We start from the raw sequence: 23,339 nt of genomic DNA, 5'->3' as shown, positions 1-23,339 counted from the left end.
ATGTCTCGGACATTATTCCTAGGCCCAAAGGTAAATCTATTATTTTTTCTAAATGGCTGTCCAAAATAAAACATGCTGCCGATGCGAGTATCGAGAAATATAAAGCCTGATTTGTAGCTCAGGGTTTTCTTCAAAACGAAGGTGTAGACTATGAAGAAACTTTTGCTCATGTAGCACGTTACACTTCTATCAGAACTATTTTAGCTGTTGCAACAGTTAAGGGGTGGAATCTTCATCAATGGATATAAAGGCGACATATTTGAATGGGGTAATTGAGGAAGAGGTTTATATTGAACAACTGGAGGGTTTTGTGATACACAATAAGGACTCACATGTATGCAGATTGGAAAAGGCTTTGCATGGCCTTGAGCAAGCTCTAGGTGCTTGGTATGAGAGAATTGATCATTAGTTATTGAGCTTGGGCTTTCTTAAGAATGTTGTTGGCCCAAACTTCTATTTTAAGGTAGTTGATGATAAACCCTTAATTGTAGTACTTAATGTTGATATTTGTTTCTCACTAGTGAGGATGATGTCATTGTTAAATGTAAGGAGTTAGCTTTTGAACCCGGTATGAAAGAATTTGGTCTTATGCACTACGTCCTTGGATTCAAAGTATAGAAAAGACCAAATGAGATCATTTTAAGTATGAAAAGGTTTGGTATGTTTGACTGTAAGTCCATGGTTACTCCTATGGAAGAAGATTTGAAAAAAAATACACGAGGTTGCAGCCACTTCAAATTTAGTTGATCCTAATAGGCACATGTTATTAATCTTCATTATTGTATCTGTTTAGTACTAGGCCTGATATATGTTATGTTGTTAACACTCAAAGTCAGCTCATGTGTGAACCAAGATATATTCATCTGGTTGCAACTAAACACATATTGAGATATGTACGTGGTACAATGGGATATGGTCTTAAATTCTTGCAAAGAACTGATCTTGCAGGGTTCTTTGATTCTAATTGGGCAATATGTGTGCCTGATAGAAAGAGTACTTCAAATTGTAGTTTCAGCCTAGGTTCAACCATGATTTCCTGGTGCAGAAGGAATCGATCAGCTGATGCTCAAAGTAAGGCTGAAGCAGAATATGTTGCAGCTGGTGTGGCTACAAGAGAAGCAGTGTGGCTTCACAGATTGCCTATCGGATTGATTGGGCACCGTTTGGAACCTGCAGTGATGTGTGTGGTAACCAAAGTAGTGTGAAGCTTTTAGTTAACCGTGTTTTCCACAATAGAACCAAAATGTGGAAATAAAATATAATTACTGAAGAGATATGGTTCAAAGGAAAGCAGTGGAGCCAAGTACATTTGCATAGAAGAGCAAACAACAAGCATTCTCACCAGGCCACTTCCTAGACTGAAGTTTTGTTATTTCCAAGACAAGCTTGGTATTGTGGAGAATGATGCTTTTGTTGAGTCTCAACCTCAATAGTTCTTATATATTTTGATAACATCTTCTTCTTTGTGATGGAGATTCAAGAAGTTGAAGGTGCAATCCTTTTTTTATGAGTTCTTCTCTGTGAGTGAGAAGTTCAAGGTGCAATCCCATATTAATGAGTTCTCTATGATAGAGAAGTTCGAGGTGCAATCTCTTGTTAATGCATTCTTCTTTGCAAGAGAAGTTTGAGGTGAATGACCTTGATCCCTGATTCACCCTTTGGGAATAGCCATGGTGAATGACATGCTGAGATGACAATATTTTTGTTACTGACATTTTTGTTACAACTTCTTATGTTTTAGCAAGGCATATGAATAATCTCTCTCTTGCTAAGAGAGGCTGTTGAAGTTTATGGTAGCTGCAAGAGAGCTTATCTACTTGATATTTTGAAAAGATTCTCACAACGAAAACAAGTTTCAGCATCCAAGATGTGCTCGATGGTACTTTTCATGTGCAATTCCAAGCTCCTTGGACAAGTCTATTATCCTTAATGGCACTAGCTTGACGTGGACTAAAATTCTATGTACTTAATAGTTGGCGGAATTATTAGGGTAATTTATTGGCAAAATCTTAATATTTTTTGTAAGACCTTATGATAATTTATAAGCAGAAAATACTTTAATATTAAAGTTGTCAAAAAGTAAAGTTATTGACGAGTTATATTTAATTGTTTAATAAGGTGTTTTAAGTGTGCAAATAAAGTGTCATTGGGCCCAAGCTGCTGAAAAGCCATCATAAGGACACTGTTATTTTATTTGGGAAGAAAACATTTTTTTTTAAAGCATCAAAAAAGTAACAAACACATTTTCAAAAAAGCAATGAATATCAGATAGAGAACTTTATCAGTTGTGAAGAAAGCTCGTTTTAATCTTAAATTTCTTGTTGAGTTGGGCTTAATTTTCTCACATTATAGTATGTTAAATGCTATAGTTGTGAAATCTTTGGTGCCTATTTCCTGTACTGGATACGTGCCCCCATTTTGGAGACCCATACGAGGACGTCTCCTAACACATGAGACTTTTAAGGTAGTTTCTTGTGTCTCTTTGTCTCCTAGAAGGATCCCTTGAAGATTTCAAAACTTTCTATCTAGGCTGATGACAAAACAACTAAAGAAATAATATATTAATAGGCTAATAAAAATTCACAAGTTTGTTGTATGTTTCTGGTCCCTTAGACCCTTTTCCGGTGTCTCTTTTCCAGACACCGTTTGGTGTTCTTGTGGTCCGCTGCTTCTTTGGTTGTATAGTGACTTGTTCATCCACATATGGTGCTACTTTATCTGGTATACCAAGTACTTTGTTGGCATATTATCTTGGAGATAAGGCATATTATCTTGGAGGCATATGCAATGAGGGGCAATGGGGTAGTCATCTTTTCCCAAAGATGATGAGACACTATTGGTGTCTTTTGTTGGACATTAATAAATTTATCTTATCTTACATAGTTAAATTTTTTCTTATCAAATTTGAAAGAGGTGATAAAATTTAGAGAAACAATAATAAGGTTAAAAATGGATATATGCATCTAAATATTATCCTATTTAAAAAAAAATTGCATTCCTTCCTAATCTGCATCTGCCATCCCCTATTGACTATGGTTTATAATAATTTTTAATATCATGATACTGATTATCAAATATCAATGCAATTAATCTTTCCTTTGTTCAATATCTATTTCAATACTTCAAAATGTTTTTCTTTTCCTAGGCTTAGACAACACACACACATGCATCCATGTTCATGCAACACACACACGCACGCACACACACACATACATATACATAAATACACACACACAGAGAGGGCCATATGAAGTTCAGTGTGGTCTACAACCTCCATTTTGCTTTTCACACCATTGCACCATTGCACAGATACAATGATTACCATTGTGCCTGTGCTTCGATGAGCTAGCTGATGACTGACTGGCCCATTATGAGCAGCTGTGTAGGGGTGTCTAATTCAACTATATACTGTGCCCCATAGCTGATAGCCTCTCTCTATCTCACAAATACCTAATAATGACCATCCATCGTGACACACACACACACACACACACATACACACACACACACACACACACACACACTCAACTTTCTTTGAAAATGGTGTACTGGTGGTCTCTATCCTCATCTGCTATACCAGTACCAATCCCTGTCTGCGAGTAATTATGTTTGCATGTGTTTCAGTTATGGTTGTACCATTTAGCTTGAATATGATGCATGATCTAGTACATCACTTTTAATTTGCTCACCTTAGTTCACACTCTTACATTGTTCTATTAGAATGATTCAGTTGCCATTTTTATTTTGATTACTTGTTCAAGCTTTGATTGGTCTTAGCTCTCTAGCATTTTAAGAGGTCAGATTCTATTTTCTCATCTGTGTATTGTGACTGCAGCTCCACGAATTTCAGGATCTGGCATTACAGGGGTACTTTATGTTGCAAAACCTTTGAATGCTTGTGTGGAGATTGACAATCCAGCCCCACAGGACAGACATTATGCTCCTATTCTTTTAATTGAACGCGGCGAATGCACTTTTGAGAAAAAAGTTCGTATTGCTCAAGAAGCTGGTTACACTGCTGCAGTTGTTTACAATAATGAGGAAGGAGAGGAACTCGTGACAAGTAAGTCGGTAAAAACTGTCATTGTAAAATAAATGTTATAGGACCAATCTAGTCTACAAGGTTGACTAGCTTATTGATTAATTGAAAGTTTACTTTCTCATAATTTAACCTGACAAAACTCAGCAAACAAACAGAAAATGGAAAGGAAAATAGTAGATTATATGAGTTTACTGTAGGGCTTAATTATGCTGCCATACATTTCTGCTGTCTGAAACCCCATCAAGATTTTGTTAGCCTTTTTGAGTAGATTATATGAGTTTACTGTAGGGCTTAATTATGCTGCCGTACATTTATGCTGTCTGAAACCCCATCAAGATTTTGTTAGCCTTTTTGAGTATTTATTGCACATGATTGTGTAGATATCATATATTTGATGAAAACATGTTATCAATACCACATCTGTGCTAACTAAAGCCAGCTGTTTAAATTCCTTTTATTTTGTATGCAAGTAGTGTTTAAACTTTACACATACAAATAGTGTTAAAAGTAGCTGTGATGGCTGTAATTATACATACATCATGCCTATCTGGGATTATGCTAGTCTTCATTACTTGGACTATACTAGCAATCAAACAATAGAAATAGAATTAAAATCATTCAACAATGGTAACGAGATACATCATTTTGTGTCTAATACATCATTTTGTGTCTGAATGAGAAAATCTATATTTAAAATATTTGCAAATAGAATTTTACATTCAGTGATTAATTACCACGATAACAAACATAAGCATTCCTAGGAAGGTGATAAGAGTCATGGACTGTTGAGTGTATTGTTATTGATGTCAAAGGTTGATGATCAAGATTGTATAAATATCAGATAATTGGGTTGAGCTGCTCAAGGTGTGTAAGGTGCTTGATGAGCTTGAGCTGCTTGTTTGCTTAGTCAGATTACTGTATTAGATTAATATGCCATGTCATCAGTTCAATATTCTAGACACATGACACACACCGCCACCCCCACATATATACATATACATAGATTTACGAACGACTTCATCCATATAAATTCCACACAGTCCTTAACATTTGGGGAGTAAATTGATTTATTTCTTCTTCTACTCAGACCGTGTTCCATAACTCGCGATGAGTCATGTGAGTTTAGGTGGGTTGTGGGCCGTGCAGTTGTTGGCGGGTTTTCATGACTCATCGCCATGACTCGATGAGTCATGTGCCATGACCCTCACGACTTGACCGAGTCATGAGGGTCATGCCATGATTCGATGGGTTTGATGGTCATGACCTACGCATATTATAGAAAGAGGTTTCTTTATCTTAAAGCTACAATAGTTTATAGTATTATACTTACTTTTATATGCCAAAGGAAGAAGCTGCAATGCTTGTTTGTGAGCCCCCAACTTTAATAGTATATGGTTATTGTAGTAAAGTTGCATCATTCACTAAGCTATGGCTAGTGCAAGATGTAGGGCATAGCCCAGAAAACAGTGCATTACAAGTTCAATCAACTACAATGCAGTAGAGATTGTCATAGTGTTATTTTGTATACTAATTTCAATAATATTTTCACATGATTTTCTACTTTTGAGCAGGGATCTAGTATTTGCTAAAGACATGCACATGCAAGAAAAATATATATATGGCATGTGATAGATATTAACTATTACATGCCATATATATATATATTCCTTTCTTGTACTTATATGATGGATGTATGTTTATGTATGTGATCAAATTAGCTTCTACTTGATGATGTTATAACATCTTTAAGCTTTATTCAATAATAGGTGCATGGAACAAGTATAAATAATGAAAAATCTCTGTTTTTTCATTTGGGGGAGTCATAGCTGAGTTGTTGCCGAGTCTTGAACAAGTCACAGGTCAAGTCAACCTTGAAGAGTCAGAGGCGAGTCTGAGTCATGGAACTCTGAGTAGTGTTCCATAACTCGTGACGAGTCATGCAAGTTCAGGCAGGTCATGAGTCGTGTAGTCGTTGGCAGGTTTTCATGACTCGTCACTATGACTCCATGAGTCAGGGGCCATGATCTGCATGACTTGGTTGAGTCATGTGGGTCATGCCATGACTCGTCAGGTTTGATGGTCATGACCCACACATATGGCAGAAAAAGGTTTTAAAGCTACAATAGTTTATGGTATTATATTTACTTTGATATGCTAGAGGACGAAGTTGCAATGCTTGTCTGTCAGCAACCAACTTCAATAGTATATGATTAATGCAGTAAATTTGTATCAATTACTAAGCTATGGCTAGTGCAAGATGCAAGGCATAGCCCATAAAATAGGGGATTACAAGTTCAGTCAACTACAATACAATAGAGATTGTCATAGTGTCATTATATATATAAATATATAAATATAATGGCATGTAATAGTTTGTAACTGTTAAATGCCATATATATATATTTTCCTTGCGTGTACTTATGTGATGGATGTATGTTTATGTATGTGCTTAGATTAGCTTCTATTTGATAATGTCATAGCATCTCTAAGCTTAATCCAATAATAGGTGCATGAAACAAATTTTAAATCAAGGAAAATCTCTGTTTATTCCATTTGATTGAGTCATAGCCGAGTCATGGAACTCTGCTCTGAAGCCTGTGATTTTTCCTTTACATTTTTTTTAGACTTTGGGTGTGGTTTTTGCCCATGACTAGGGTTGCTAAGCCTTCTTCCAGACATTTTTTTTTTCAGATTTTAGTTTCTGCACCTTTTTCAGCACCTAGGGTTTTAGACCTTGGAATTTGTGCAGATTTGTTTTCTTTATTTTTTGACAAAATCATAGGTTTGAAGAGTTATGCTCTCCATAGAGTTTTTGAGCAAGGGTTTGACTGATTTGTAACTTAAATCAGATTTTTCGGCATTTGCACCAGCTACTCGCTGAAGTTTTTTTTTTTTTTTTTTCGTTTTTTGACAAAACCTTTGAACTCTTTTGAAGCTTGACTTTGCCACATTTCTTTTGCATCAAAAAAGCGAAGCAGTGACATTGTTGACTGATGTCATGTTGGATGGAATTCAATGCTTCAACCATAAGAACTACAATACTTGGAAACAAAGGACACTTTCTATTTTCGAGTGCCAGTGTGTAGCCCAACTTCTTCTGGGTACCTATATTTGTCCCACAACGACATTCAAAGACCTAGGACAAGACATGACTGACAAGCGGTTACTTTGTTGAAGTTATAAGTTAGCGAGGAAATGCTTTTGGAAGTGTAGTTAGGTAAGATAGCTGTAGAAATATGAACAGATCCAAAAGATCTACATGAGATGTTAGACAAGAGCTGAGCATTCTTTTGGAAGAACATGCTGTTTGCTATGATGATCGATGAGAAGATGTTTTTGTAGTAACATCTTATAAAGATGAAGGATATATGTGATCAATTGGATGCCGTTAGTCACAATATGGAAGAGGATATGGTGGTGATTACACTAAAGAGGCTACCACGATTCTGCAATCTTTTCATTGAAATGTTCAACATTACCTCTACTACTTTGACTTGAAGCTTGATGAGTTGTGCATTAAGCTATTCCAGTAAGTTGGGTAGAGACAACCGTTTGGTAGTCATAGTGACATGGTCAATATGGAACATGTGTTTACTACCAAGGATAAAGGAAAAGGTGAGTCCACTCAGTAGAAAGGACACCTCATATTTGAGGAAGGTTACTAGAAGAATGAATATCACCTGTTACTATTGTGGGAAGCTTGCTTACACCCAAAGGTTTTGTAGAAAGCGGTTAGCTGATTAAAATCCCAACTGATTAAAATCCCAACCAGGGAGAGTCTTAACAATAGGCCCATGTAGTAGTCTTTGAGGAGTCAACATTTTATGCATTCTTGGCCAAATGAATAGCAATTTTTGTCCTTTGTAAGGGTTTTAGTAACATGATCATTTAGAAAGGTTAATAAAGTAATTGATGTTATATTAATGGTAATTTAGGAATATTTAGTCTATTAGGTAGTTTCTAATTTTGCAGTTAGTTGTTTCAGTTCATTTAGCATGTTTCTATTTCTTTTTTAAGAAACTTCTTCATTATTTCTATAGATAAGGATACCACATCTTCATTTGTAATCACTCAATCATTGAATAATGAAATATTATTACAAGAGCATCTCTACCCTTTACACTAGGTAAACCAAAATATACAAATGTGAAGTTTATTTAGTATGAATGTGTAAAATCCAAAACACATTGCAAAAATCATAGTAACGAGACTGACTATGGGTCATGCAAGTCAACCGGGTCGGCGAGTCAGGTTACCCCTGCTGGGTCAAAATGAACAGCGACCTTGACCCGCCAAGTCATCAAATATCTTATATTTCTATAAGGTATTTCTATTAATGTATCCTAGCTCGTCGAGTCATTGCCGAGTCATGACCAAGTCCGAGTTGGGTCACAAATTGAATCGCCCTTGCTGAGTCAAAGCCGGATTTGAGTCGTTATTTTGGCAAATACTATAAATTGCAGGTACTTTTTTTTTTTGAATCAGTAAATAGATGGTAAGGGCCAAAACCCATTTAGTAAATCTTGAAAAGCTTTACATATAGCTTACAAAATGTCACGTAGGACTCAAACCTCCATCAACACCTATCCATTCTACCTCTACAAATTTACATATCTCTACAAAATGTCCTAGAGGATCCTTTCCTAGCAACATTATCTACCCTTTCAACATTATACTCTTACATATCTCAGGGGCAACATACAACCAAAAACACTGGCATCCATTATCTATTTGCTACATTATGACTGATTTCTATTCATTGAAAATAAAAGGAGTTAAAACATAAATCTAGAGCTATTAGTCCTCTTCCAAATCTGTCCTCATTTGTAAGACAATCAATAGAAGTCACCATTGCTAGCGAAATGTCCCATATAGTACCGTGTAAATATTCATCCCGCTTGATGTCATCATATCTGTCCCTTGCTCCTCATACAAGATTTAATGTCGCCTTCTTTGCCCGCTCATCTACTGCCGTGTTTCCTTCTTGATACACGACTGACCTTGAACTGTAAAAGCTTGTCTATTAATTTTATTATGGGGCATAACCCACTGCCTTAATAAAATTGCATGTACATATTACTCATAGTAGGTTAATTTTGATTTTGTGTGGAGCTTCCCCTTTTAATTCAAAGAGCAACTCTACTACACATTTGTAACATATTGTATTGTATTGTATGGTGTGAACTGAAATTCTAAAAACACTCAAGTTTTAGTCTCCAAATTGTGAGTTACGTAATGTTAAATAGCTCAAATGACAATATTTATATGTGGGAAAGCATTGCCTTTAGATAAATGATCGACTCGATGTACCTTATGGCATTGGAAATGAAGAAAATTACTAATCCATATGTTATTTCCCTTGAGATATAGAAATTCAAGAACTAGATTATACATATCAAAATGACATTGCATGATATACGATAATTTTATAACGACATTTTATATTAAGATTGTTTACATATCAGGTGCTCCTTAAGAGCAACAATTACAACTTATTCAAGCTCATTTCGAGCAATCACACCAGAAACAACAATTGGAAGACCAAGAGTCACAACTTAGAATCCACTTCTTACAATGAGACAAATACAACCAATAGAAGACCTAGAGTCACAACTTAGAATTCCACAAAGATGTTCCTCTTGGGATTTGAACCAGGGTGTCCACAATGACAACTCATTGCTTCAACCAACTAAACTAAACCCCTTGGACATTTAATAACAATATTTACAATATGCTGAGTGTGGAATATGATAAAATTCTTTTTGCATTTATAAAAGTATAGGTTTTCAAACACTTCAAAAATGCAAAAATGAGGATCTTTAAACTAATGCTTAGATTCATCTTCTGATTCAAGTAGCTTCTGCCTTGCAACTTTGACATTATTTCAAGGTGTTTGCCCATCTTTAATTAAAAAATGAGCTGTCACAACAAATGATTAGATATTTGTAAGCTTTGTACTTTTAAGACATGTTTTCTCTCATCAATTTTAACAGTAAGAAACTATTTGGTTGGTCTTATGGACATTTCTTCAAAACAAAGCGAAGTCAAACTTCCCATATATTGAGAGGAGGATTCAAATGATTACACACTTCTATCTTCTATTGATGCTTGCCTTTTTCCCTAGTTGCAAAGATAGAACAATACAACACAAATGTTAGTTTGTAAGGACATGTTCGCTCTTATTTTCGCATCTTATGGAATAGTTTCAATTCAAAGAAGAGGACATGGGGTTGAGGTATTTCAACTTTCTATTGCTAGAGGTTGAGTTTTTGTAATACCTAGAGTGTGGGAATGTGTAATAGGACATCATAAGGTATGAAATAGAGGAACACATTTGGGGGGATGTTCTCTTGAGGCCTATAACTTGGTGATTTTGTTTTGACGAGTAAATGGGACAAGATATTACAAGAGGTGGTAAATAATCGAATGATTCATTTATAAAGATTGAATTGTTCTTATAGAGATTACAATCAAAATGTTTCTAAAAAGAAATGTACAAATAATAGAAAGAATCTATTATAGTGGCCCTGTAAAATGGAAATAAAATAACATAGGAGATATTATTTTAATACACCCCCTTAATGATCAACTTATCAGTAATACCAAGTTGCCCCCTGAATTTGACAAACTTATCTAGAAATGGGACAAGGTGAGAATATCGACAGCTTGTTCAACTATAGGAACAAATTGCACATCCATGGATCCATCTTCAATCAGCTGATAGATCAAATGTCAATGAATGCAAATATACTTAGTGTGCTTATGGAAGAGAATATTTTTGGCAAGATTGATGACTCCTTGATTGTCATAAAAAGAGAGATGCAGGGCTGGCTCGAGACATATGGATGTTGGAAAGCATCCTACGGAAGCCAATCTGTCTCACAACCTGACTGTTCCCTTATATTCAGCTTCCCTTTAGTAAAGAGATATGGCCCGCTACTTCTTATTGGTCCAAGTGATAACATCTATGCCCTAGCTGAAAACATACCTGAAAGTAGACTTTTTGCCATCAACACAACCTCCCCAGTTTGAGTCTCTGTAACCAACAAGTTAGGCATCTTTGGCTTGTCTACAAAGGATACCAAAATTAGGAGTGCCCTTGATATAGCGTATGATGTGTTTTGCTGCAGCCCAATGATTTCAAGTGGAAATTGTCATGAAGTGAGATATGCAACTCTTTGCAAAGTTGAGATAACAACGGTGAGATATATCAAACAACCCACTAGTTCTTTGAATGTGGATTCATTCTCAACAAGAGAAGCAGATTTGGCTGATAACTTTAGACCAAACAACATAGGTGTAGATGCAGATTTGCAATCTTGCATTATGAATCTGTCCAACAGAGCCTGTGCATACTTAGTCTGAGAGATGAAGATGCCATGTGACTACTGCCAAATTTTGACAACTTGCCAATAATGAAGAAGTCCAAGTTCGGTCATGTCAAAAGACTAACACAGGTTTTGTTTGATTCCCTGAATCAACTATTCAGAAGTGTAGTTGATAATTAAATCATCAACATATATAACTAGAAGGGTGATATCACTACCAGTAGTCTTGACATACAAATTTGAGTCAGGACTCCTTTGCAAATCCTGATTTGTGTGGTACTTAACAATTTTCATGAACCATTCCCTTGGAGCTTGTTTGAGGCCATAGAGTCCTTTCACCAGTTTGAGTACCTGTTGTTCTTTACTGGCAACCTCGAATCCAGGAGGTTGTGTCATGTACACTTTTTCCTGTAATGCACAATCTAGGAACACACTTTTGACGTCCATTTGATGAACCTTATTGTCACACTAGGCTGCCATTACGAAGACTAATTCAATGGTGCTCATCTTTGCAGTAGGAGCAAAGATTTCTTCATAGATAATTCTTTCCAGTCGAGAGAAGCCTTTGGCAACAAGACAAACCTTTTTTCTAATAAAGTACCATTAACTTTTGTATTTGACTCTGTTGACCCATTTACAGCCAATGGGTTTCTTTCTTGAAGGAGATTTGACAAAACCCAAGCATTTTTATTCAACAAGTTATGATGCTCAATTTGCATTGCTACTTCTCACTGAGGTATTCTAGTTGTTCATGTGTATGTTTGAGGTTCATACACACTGTGAATGCTGGCCATGGGAGCAAAATTTAATGAGTGAGAGGGTTTGTTCTTTTTCTGTGTAGTTCTATCATTGATGTGCTCATCGTCATGAAGATCACCAATCATCTTAACCCACCATTTAGGCAAGATAGTAGAAATGCTAACATTTGAAGCATGAGCTACAAGGTGATCATCATTATCAAATAGAATAAGATGAATGCTGAGCAAAATCAAGTGGTATGGATGCATGTTTGGGTGATTGCAGGCAAAGGAACTTGAGAAGAAGTAGGAAGAAGAACAGCTGGAGCCTTTTCAGTTGATGCCCTCCTAATGGGAGACATATCTAAATCTGGAGCTTGGAGGGATTGATCCTCTCAATTCATAACTAGAGGAGAGAGCTGAAGATGAGATGATTAATCTTGATGTCAACTTGGTACTTGGCTTGATGATTATCACTATAGCTAATGAGCATGATTTTTTGGCATTGTAGAAGAGTGGTTGAGAAGATAGACGACAATGTGGACAACTATAGCCCAAAATTTCTTTCGAAATTGCTTGTGTTCAAGCATAGATTGGGCCATTTTGGTGGTTGTGTAGTTCCTACACTCAACAACACCATTTTGTTGAGTGGTGTAGGGTGTTGCTAATTGACACTTTATGCAGTGTTGATCACAAAAGTAGAAGGCATAGGAACAAAACTCTCCCCCATTGTTAGTTCTAAGAGTAATAGTATGTTGACTAGACTCTTTTTCTACAAGTGATTTTGAATATTTGAAATACAATAAACACCTCTGATTTTTGACGAAGAAAATACAACCACATTTTACAATTGAAGCCATCAACAATAAGATAAAAAATATTTGGACCCATTTATGAAGGGAGTACTCTGTAACCATATGCCCACAAACATCAACATGTTCTAGTCAAAATACCTTAGAAGCTCTCCAGGAGTCACCATCTGAAAAAGGAATGTGATGTTACTTCCCAGTGTAACATACTCCATAAACTCCAAGATTTTGGGTTTAAATCTTCGGTAGTCTAGTGATAAGAACTTCTCGAACAAGTTGAGAAAGATAGTACACATTCAAGTTTCCATACCGTTGATGCTAGTGCATTAATAGAGGGGTGATCAACACCCATAGCAAGCTCTTGAGAATCCCTAAAGTCAAAGTCTGAAAATGTTTATTATTTTCAACACCAACGGATGTTGTGGACTAAGTTACCCGATCAATGATACTGCACTGATGTGAACTAAAGGTCACCACAAGTCGAGGAGAATGCTCAGAATCCAACTAATGGAGAGAAGATTAAATTCCATGCTTAGAACATAGTACAATTCAAGGAAAATCAATTTCCTTCATCTAGTCTGAATTTGGGTATTGCCTCTTCCGAAAACACTATACTCTTCCCATCCAAAAATACCTGAATCAAAGAATAGATAGAAATTTGTGAACCAATCTTAACGATGAGTGAAGTGGTGGGAGGCATTGAATCAATATTCTAGGCAAAGGATTTTACATTATCTACATGCCTTTTAGCCATGGAGGCGTAAAAGGAAGAGTTAGTTGGTTCAATGTGCTTCGCAATACGCGCTTGAGGCTGTGAACTAGATTGCTTGGCTTGAGCAACTAAGCATTTCCGATGCTTGAGCTTCATATGATCAAACTTATGGTTGTAGTTGCATTGACCAATATTCTTCTTTGGACCTTTTGATGACTGAGTAGAAGGATTTTGTTGAGAAAACTAACATAATTGATTGTTTCTTGTGGATTTTGTTGAAAAGGCTTAACCCTTTGAAGATGAGTTGGTACCACTACCAATTTGTTGTTTCCAACAATCTTGTGGTAGAAGCATTTAGATATCAAAAAGTGTAACATCAGAATGAGTGTAAGCAATCTTGAGAGTTTCAACAAAGTGATCATAGGAAGGTGGGAGATTCTTTAGGGTGATCACCACCATGTCTTCTTCCATTTTGCGTCAAGTGGCTTCCAACTAATCACGAATACCTTTGATTTTATCGAGATGCTCATGTAGGAATACTTGATCATTCATCATGATCAAGTAGAGCATGTTCTTCAGAAAGAATACATGACTTTTGTTTAAGGTTTCATGCAGATGGCCCGAAATTTGTGCAATTCTCTTACCGGAAAGAACACGCGGGAGGTGATCATCAATGAAAGAAAGTTTGATGAGAATGGCAGCTTCTTGATTTTGCTCATCAAATTTATCCCACTCATTGCGTTCATTTGCAGCATGAGCACACATGCCCAAAACAATTTTGTCAAGGCATTTGTATTCAAAGATGACCATCTTGCGTTGCTTCAATGTGTTGTAGTTTCTAACATTGAATTTTTGACTGCCTTCTAAAAAATGTTGGTCAAAGATGCCATTGCATGCTTTACGAGGCACAAAAAATGAGAAGACTAGATGGCTGAATGAAGAAACTTGAATGTGCTGATTATAGAGGCAGATACGAGCACAAATTTCAATGTGAATATGCTGGCAAAAATTTTAGGCATAGAAACTGAGACACCTAAAAAATTCTGAAGACAACCAAATTGAGATCGCAAAAAACCCATGAAGAATTTGGAAAGAATAAATTTTTGTCTTGAAGGGGTCAAAACCCTAGTTGAAACTTGCAGAGACCCTAGTTGGTTATGAATCTTGTTTCTGTGCAAAAAACAACCACAATACTAGTCGAAGATGACAAATATCCATTGCTTGCAGAGAAATACTACCTCTTTTTGATATAATAGTGCCACAAAACCCAGGGTTGAGTCAAAAAAGTGTAGAATATTGGCTGCCAAAGCTTGTGTTGTAGACAAAGACGACACAGAGATAGTTGTTACGGACTTGAGAGCAGACATTGCATGGGTTGAGGAAAGAAGTTGTCGTGCTGAGAAAAGTCCACGAAATGAAGAGAAGCCACAAAATATAGAGATACGAACAAGAGCAAATGTTGAAGAGGAACTAAAAAACACGACCTCAAATTTGGTCAAAAAATGAATACGTCGGGAGTTGGAATTCTCATGAATTTGCCAACAAAGAAAACTGCAATTGCAGATTCATAAAGTACGTTGAAGAAAGAAAAATCATAATAAATCCTAGTCTTGAACATGTCATGACTTACAGGTTTTGATAGAAAACAAAATTTGAATTTTTTTGAAAGAAATTATAAAAATTTCAAAAAAATAAATTGTGTATTTCTGATACCATATTACTATAAGTGGACCCAGTTGTAGGACAAATGGGTTCACTTATAATTGATTGTAGGTGGAAACGACAACTCCACCAACATATTCATGCTGCTGCCTATTTTTTGAACCCCAAGTTCCATTTTTCCAACACTTTCAGAGCTTATGCAGAGGTTCAAATTGGCTTGGACACATGTATTCGAAGATTGGTTAGTTGCAGAGGTACAAGAGGGAAGAGGGGCCATTGTTTTCTTCTCTTGATTGCAAACGAAGGAGATACACCTTGCAGCCAGGTAAAAAAGAACATGTGTTTGGTTTTATGATACCATTTGTTTTGCTCATGAAGTTTATTGGAAGTTTTACCGCATCATAAATAGTTTCTTTTAATCCTTGCAAATCTGTGGTGGGAAGATTATGGTGCCACAACGCTTAATTTTTAAAAGTTTGCCAACTAAGTTTTATCACAACCTTGTATTGCTTCTAGCTGCGAGAGAAACTGGAGTACTTTTCCGATTACACACACAAAGAAACATAATAGGTTGACTCAAAAGCACTTGAATGACTTGGTTTATGTGCACGAGAAGGTGGAAGGGCAAGCTTCATATGAAGCTCTTGACTAGAATGACATTGATCCATATTCAATAGATTGAATTGCTTCTCTTGATGGTGAGGATGCATATGCGGATCTGGGTGATCCTTTATTGACAAATGAGCAACTAGCTGAGTTTGAGATGGAGGTAGATGACTGGGATGCAGATGTGGCAGCACATGAGCTTGGTCATCCATTAGAGGCTTTTGTCAAGCCCGAGTCACCTATTCAGGCTCTTGTTGAGGATGTTGCCACAACACTTACTTCAACAACACCCACCTAGCAGCTGTAATGACCCTGCTCAAATCTGATCCCAAAATGCTGATAAAGGTTCAAGAAAACACTTTGCATACAAGGGTCATATGACTGATATAAAATTTCAGTTTGCTTTTATGGCTCTTTCCTTCACTTAGCATCAATAAGAATGCTTGCAAGAAGACTCTGAATTGACTAGACAATGACCTAACATGAATGTGCAACTTATTTTGACAATATTCAATGCATATATGTGACTGAAACTACTTGCAATATGCAGCTACAACAACTAGTGATTTTGACAAACACTTGGGATGCAACCTGTGATGGTGTTAATGCACTTGTAGCCAAGTGGCATTAATACAAACACTTGGTATGCAGAATTATAACATTATTTATGCCAAAAGGAGAACTTACAGCCAATTGACATTTTGTCAAACAATTGGCATGCAAACTAATAAGCTGATCATGAATGATAAATACATATTCAATTGCACTATATCAGACCAGCAAATTATGTCCTCCTTTATTGCACATAAAATGTTAACTACAATGCTAGTATGAAATGGCCAAGACTCTTGGCTTACATCCGCAAGAATAATGCTTAAATCTGTTACAACTTTCATCTACAGCCTTACCTTCTAATATGCATCTAAATGATAAGAACAATGCATGTAATATCCAGAGGAACTTGATTGTAGATGGCTGTAATAATTTTCTCCAATGCTGCCTTTTTGCTTTGCTTTTTTTGATCTATTTTTTCACTTGCTTTTTTCGGATCTGCTTTTTCGCTTTGCTTTTTCGAACTTCTTTTTCGGACTTCTTTTTTGGATCTGCTTTTTTGGACTGCTTCCAAAAACTCAAACCCTCAGGTAGTCTGAGTATACAAATTAAGCTCAACTTGAAATGGCTGAATACCACTTCCAAAGGTCTTTCACTTCCTCAGTTATGCAATCTCTTGAGAGGTATCGTTCTCAAGGATTATGCTGAATATTTGCAGACTTGGATGGTGCCACAAATGCTCAAAGAGAATGGTAGTAGAATCATCAATTCCCGTCTATCCAAATGAGAGGCCAAGCCTTCTATTTATTTACTTTTCTAAGAAGTTACTAAGGACTTCTAGAAGCATCCTTTTCTAAGAAGTTACTAAGAACTTTTAGAAAGATCCATTATAAAATCCCATTATAATGCACTTTTATAATAAATAACTTTATAAAAAAAAAAGTGCAACTCAACTTAGAATTATAACATGGAGGCCCCGTATAAAAATGATGATAAAATATAAATAAAATAATATCTCCAAGAGCATAATGAGCCATCCAATCACCAAATAAACGCCAAAATGACTCTCTCATCAATCCTATCTGCCGACGAGAGTCTGTAATAGGCAAATCCACGAACAATGCCATGTCGTACTAAAGAGGGGACATTACAGCAGCAGCAATCTCTTTTGAGCTTTACTTGTAGACACAATTTTTGATTGCTACTTTTAGCATTCATTGATACTGAAACTTGAACTTGAAATGTATTCAAAGGAAGTAGTTTCATGGAGTTTGACTTCTATATGTATTGAACTTATTTATATTCAGATGTTGTACTTGTTTTTTGGTATATGATTCTATCGCTATGTTAATCTACTTTGTTTTAGTTGCTTTGAAATACTCTTTAACTCAAAAATTTGATTAATATATGGTGGATATCTCAAATCATTATATGTTCTACAAATTTGGTGTGTATGTATGCGTTTTTAAGAATATTTTAAAATATTTTATATTTTTAAATGTTTGATGTTAGTGTTGATTTATTGCCAAATTTTTTGCCGATTCCAAGATTTTCAAAATTTTTGGGCTGGCCTAGATATTGCTGAAAGGTGAATTTTTAAACCATGGTAAAAAGTGCCTTCCTCAATTAAGATTTGGTGGAAGACGTGTACATGACATAATCTTGGGGTTTCTATGTTGCAAGAAAAGAGCATCTAGTATGCAGACGGATGAAAGATCTTCATGGTATAAAACATGCACCTAGGGCATGGTACATAAAGATTGACAAGTGTTTGGATGAGTAGGGTTTTCAGACAGGTTCTTCAGATCCTGATTTACATGTTATGCTATAATATAAAATTATTCTTTGTCATTTATATGTACAATTAACTATAGGGGCACATTTACTTGAGTAAATCAGATGGAATTGTGTCATGACAGACTTAGGCCTTCTTCATCATTGCTTAGGTACCAAGGTTTGACAGACAGGTGGTGGTATTTTTATTTCTCAGTATAAATGTGACAGAAGTTTGCTAGAAGCCAAAAACATACCACCTTAAGGTTTTTGGTTCTACTGCACATTTCTGTATTTAAGATGCCAAGAGAACCAAACTTGACTCCAAAAATCAGGGGTTAATGCTTATAGGGTATAGTGAGAATCATAAAGCCTATAGGCTGATTGATGTTGATGCTGATTGCTTAACATTCAAAATCAGTCTCAAAGGTGATGATCACCTTTTAGGCAACTAGTAGACAACCTTATCTACCTCACAACCGCTAGACTTGATTTGAGTTATACTGTGAGTTGTATTTTTCATTTCATGACTGCCCAAAGGCAAAATATTGGGTTGCAGTGAAGCAAGTACTTTGATATGTGGAAGGGAGACCTAACTTTGGCATCCATATAGCAACAACAAATACTCTAGGTTGGTTGGATTCACAGATTCAAATTGGGTAAGTTCCTGTTGATGATAGGAAGTCTACTTCTGGATTATGTTCTCAGTCATGGTTTAGGTGTGGTCACATTGACTAGTAAGAAGCAGCGACTAGTAGCTCTCTCTTTGAGAGAAGCAAATATTGGTGAACTGTCAAAGCAGCCTGTGACGAAGACTGGCTTCAAAGAATGGTATCTGACATGAAAATGTCTTGAGTACGGCCTTCCCCCTTATCTTGTCACAAGACTCGCAACTAGTAGGCACATAAGCTTTGCCAAAATTGAGTCTTCCATGAGTGTGCAAAACACATCAGCTTAATTGCATTTTATACACTAACTTGTAGAAGATGGATTAGTAACGTGGCAATATCTACCGAGGATCAAACTGCAGACATTCTTACCAAGTCCTTGTATTCAGATAAATTGGTAAACGTTTGTGACAGTATTGGAGTATTGGTTTATTTAGTAGATTGACCATTAAGGGAGGGTTAGAAATTAATTTGTTATATTTAGGAGAATGGTCAATCAGTTCTTTAGAATAGTATTTGGAAACTTTCTTTGTTTCTTTCAGTTTAGTTTGTTTTCTTAGTTGTCAATTGTGTCCAGTATGGGGGCATCTTTTGTAATCTCTTTTATAAGGAGTCTTACCCTCTCTTGTTTAATATCAAATACTTGTATCATTTTAAATTCAAAAGCTAAATAACATTGAGTTTAGATTAGATTATAACTTACTTTTATTATCAAATTGAAGTTTGATAACTAGCTTGCACCTATTTTTCTTTTCTGAATTAGGACCTTTATCATTTATACATAGATGTATGCACTCTCAGTGCATCCTTCATTCATTTTATTTCCAATTCCGTATGAAGCCAGTGAATCAGGATTGAGGACACATGACGAAAGTGAAACATTTGATTCTTTTGTTTTTTTATGTTCATTATTTGGTGCTAGAAAATTAGAAATAGATTTATTGCTTCTGTCATGAATCATTTACAACCTAATGTAAGACCTTTTTTGCGGATTCAGAGATGTGGTTCCTACTTATATCATTTTCCAAAATAATTAGAGGGGGCCTAATTTTACCGAATAGACATTCCTCCTTGTGTTCACAAGGCACCTATAACTACCAGTGTCACCTTATGAAGCTTCTTTAATCATGATTGGATGACCCTATGCAACAAAATGTCATTTTAGGGAGAGATTGGTTGGTCCCTTTGAGCAGTAGTGGTCATCTCTTTTGGTATGCACTGCTAACAGTTATCTTCTAAATTTTTTTCATCATTACAACAGAAAATATAATACCCCCAGTCTCTTTTTGATTTTTTAATTTTTATGTTTTCCATGGCATCCAATATTAATTATTTGACTCCAGTATTTTGTGGGATTATAGATATTTCTATGCTTCCTATGCATATAATTATTCTTTTTTATTTCTTGCTATTTTCTTCATTTATTGTTGTAGCCAAATTACATATGCCTTCAATTTGCTACTGGTACATCTATTTTTGCTTCCAAAAGTTTGACTAAAAGATGCATATATAATAACAGTTTTCACAATATTTTGAATTCAGTGTCAGGAGAATCTGTGGGCATTCATATCAATGCTATATTCGTAAGCAAAGAAACAGCAGATATGCTTTTGCAATATGCAGATGATATCGACACAAGATGCTATATTCTGCCTGCATTTGAAAACACTGCTTGGTCAGTGCTTGCAGTCTCTTTCCTATCCCTGCTTGCAGTATCAGCTGTCCTGTTGACCTTTTTCTTTGTTCGGAGGTACCGCATTCGCCATATCAGTTCAAGGCTTTTACTGAATCGTGAGGCTCATGGCTTGAGCACTCGTGAGGTAAAGGCTCTTCCTTCAGTTATATTCAAGTCACTAGAGGGCAGTGGAACAACTGATACATGTGCAATCTGCTTAGAAGATTATGAGACTGGTGAAAAGCTTCGTATACTTCCTTGTCATCATGGTAAGTTTGTTTGTCTTCATATATTGATTAGAAGTTGGACATTTGTTTTCAAACGTTTACAATAAAAGTCTACAGAAAAGTTATGGGGTTACACAGTAACAGAAACTGAATAGTGTCGAAAGTGTCCCTCTATGCAAAAGAAACTGATAAATTTTTTAGTTTCAGAAGACAAGTGCAGCTCCAACTTGCTCAAGAGTAGATCAATCGAGGGGGCAGGAACAACTGTCTAGGTGAGCAAAACTTAAAGAACTAGCTGCTGCCCTTGGAAAAATCTGGCCATTCCCATCCCTGGGATGTTTGGGGATGTGGGTATTGTTTTAAAACTTCCTTGGAGCCATGCCCTTGGCTATAATAAATAGGTAACATTCCTGTGTGGCTAAGGAACAAAAGAGACAACCAGGGATGGCCAGGGGATACCTGGACATCACCTGTTCATCCTGGAGATAGGCAGCTGTTCCCTATAGCCTTGTAATATAAAAGATGTAAGTTAAAAAATACAAATATTTTGGAATCCTTGACATGCTCGTCAGATGCATTCTTGATTTCAAAAGATTTTACATTTGAAGAAAATTCAAGTATGCTTAAATTCAGAAGAAAATAGATGAATTTTGACTTATTCTTGCCTCTTGTTGATCAATTTTTGTGACTGATACTCATATATGGGTGTGGCTAATAGTGATTGGTTTGAGTTCCTACGGGAATTTAGTTTCTTTGTCTAAGATGTGCAGGTCATTGTTTTTATTTTTAATTTGACCTAATTCAAAAGATCCATTTCTAAGAGGATTGGGTTTTCATGTGATAGAAGATAAAGTGGGAGTGAATCGTAATTTTAATGAATGTGGATCTGTGTATTCGTTTCTACTGATAAACTACATTGGTATTGAGAATCATTTTAAAAGGATATTGTCAAAATGTTGTTGAACTGATAGAATGAAGTGACAGACACAAAAATATTATAATGGCAAAATGTATTGATGGCACATTAATTGTAAATATTATATATTTTTGTGGACTGAAGGCTATAGGTATATTCGAACATCCACATATACCGACCATGTCATAGGTTAGCTACCTTCTCTCCCACAACAGACTCTATACTCAAACTCAGTATCACACTTTATTGAACCTGTTATAATGGACTGAATTAATTCATTGTGATAATCCTTTAGCACTTAAGCTAATAGAACCTGGTTTTTTTTTTTTTCTGAAAGTAGTTGACGATTGATGAAGAGAAACATGTTTGGTGAGGAAACTTATTTGGAAGTTTTACATTGCAAAAAGGTTGTACTTTATGAGGCACACAAGCATGGGCATTTCAGATTTTGGGAGTAGAGGATCAATTATTGTTTGAACTTTTAATAATGTATAGTTACTTATAAAAATCTCTACGGATAATGTTTTCAGTCTCCATATAAAAGTAGCAATGTTCTCATTGTGTAATAGATTTGTAGAAACATGAAATAACTACTAGGCAGATACTGATTCCTTGCAGAGTGTCTGACATTTATGTCACATACTTACTAGAAAGTCAGACTCTAACGGTGTTTTGTATCTTGCAGCATTTGGTAATTCTTTTTTAAATTTTATAAAATGCATATGCACATTAATGGTGATGAAACTTTGTTTTTTGGCTCTCATGAAATATCTTTTCATCCCTAATGTTATGTAATACATTTTTATAACGTATATTATTCATGCCTTCTGTTTGAGCAATTGAAATTTCCCATGTTTTGAGTTCTTTAGACCCCCTCTTACTTTTGGATGTTAGTTTGGGTCCCAGTATAAGGCCAAGATGGATTGGAGTCCATCCAAGATCCGCCCTAGGCACCTTGGGTACCCTATGGGTCCTTCTGCAAGTAGTCTATGTTTATTCACTATTCTACTTGCAATATTACAGATTAAAGAGAAATTTAAGACATAAGAATATAATAGAGAGATGCATATTTTGATGCAAAAATATGGCACACAATCGAATCTAGAATATGCATCTCTCTACTATGACTAATTGTAGAAATTTGTTCTTGCTAACAAGAATATAACTTAGTGTAACGTATTCAGAAGATGTATCTTTCTCTTCGAGTAATAGATATGCAATTTATACATAACTTCAAAGAGATTTCCCGACTATAAACAACTATTACGAAGTAACTGGTAAATAATTGCTTGATATTAACAGTGATCAAGAGATTAATTTATACAAGAGACTAAACGATGTTTCCTTAGGAAACAATCGTAAATAATATAAATATTCTATCCTAGAAATAGGAAACTAACTAGTAGAAACATTTTATATTAATAAGAGATTACAATAGATGACCATTAGATACTAAATAGAGATAATACAAACTATTTATTATCATAATACCCTACCTTAATGGTTAATCTATCTAGAGCATGAAGCTGTCAAAAGACGTAAAAGGTAGATTCTGTTTGCTCAATGTGCTCCACACTGTTCATTGTGGGTTGCGAATCAAATTGCTTAGATAGGGCAGCTAAGCGCTTCTGA

General features: G+C 35.7%; 1 protein-coding gene across 2 annotated transcripts in view; it reads left to right on the top strand.

The window, feature by feature from the left end:
* The window catches only part of LOC149549185 (receptor homology region, transmembrane domain- and RING domain-containing protein 5-like), a 118,624-nt gene that overhangs the window by 10,035 nt on the left and 85,250 nt on the right, over positions 1-23,339 (top strand). For both annotated transcript variants that reach the window (XM_089792597.1, XM_089792596.1), the window contains exons 3-4: positions 3,836-4,063; positions 20,432-20,833. In XM_089792597.1, coding sequence (XP_089648723.1) covers positions 3,836-4,063; positions 20,432-20,833 — 630 coding nt within the window. The remainder of the gene's footprint in view (positions 1-3,835; positions 4,064-20,431; positions 20,834-23,339) is intronic.

Source organism: Cupressus sempervirens, chromosome 7 (genome assembly GCF_028749045.1).
Source record: "Cupressus sempervirens isolate cs-2001-9-10 chromosome 7, ASM2874904v1, whole genome shotgun sequence".
In the NCBI taxonomy this organism is placed as follows: domain Eukaryota; kingdom Viridiplantae; phylum Streptophyta; class Pinopsida; order Cupressales; family Cupressaceae; genus Cupressus; species Cupressus sempervirens.
This window is presented reverse-complemented; position numbering and strand designations above follow the sequence as displayed.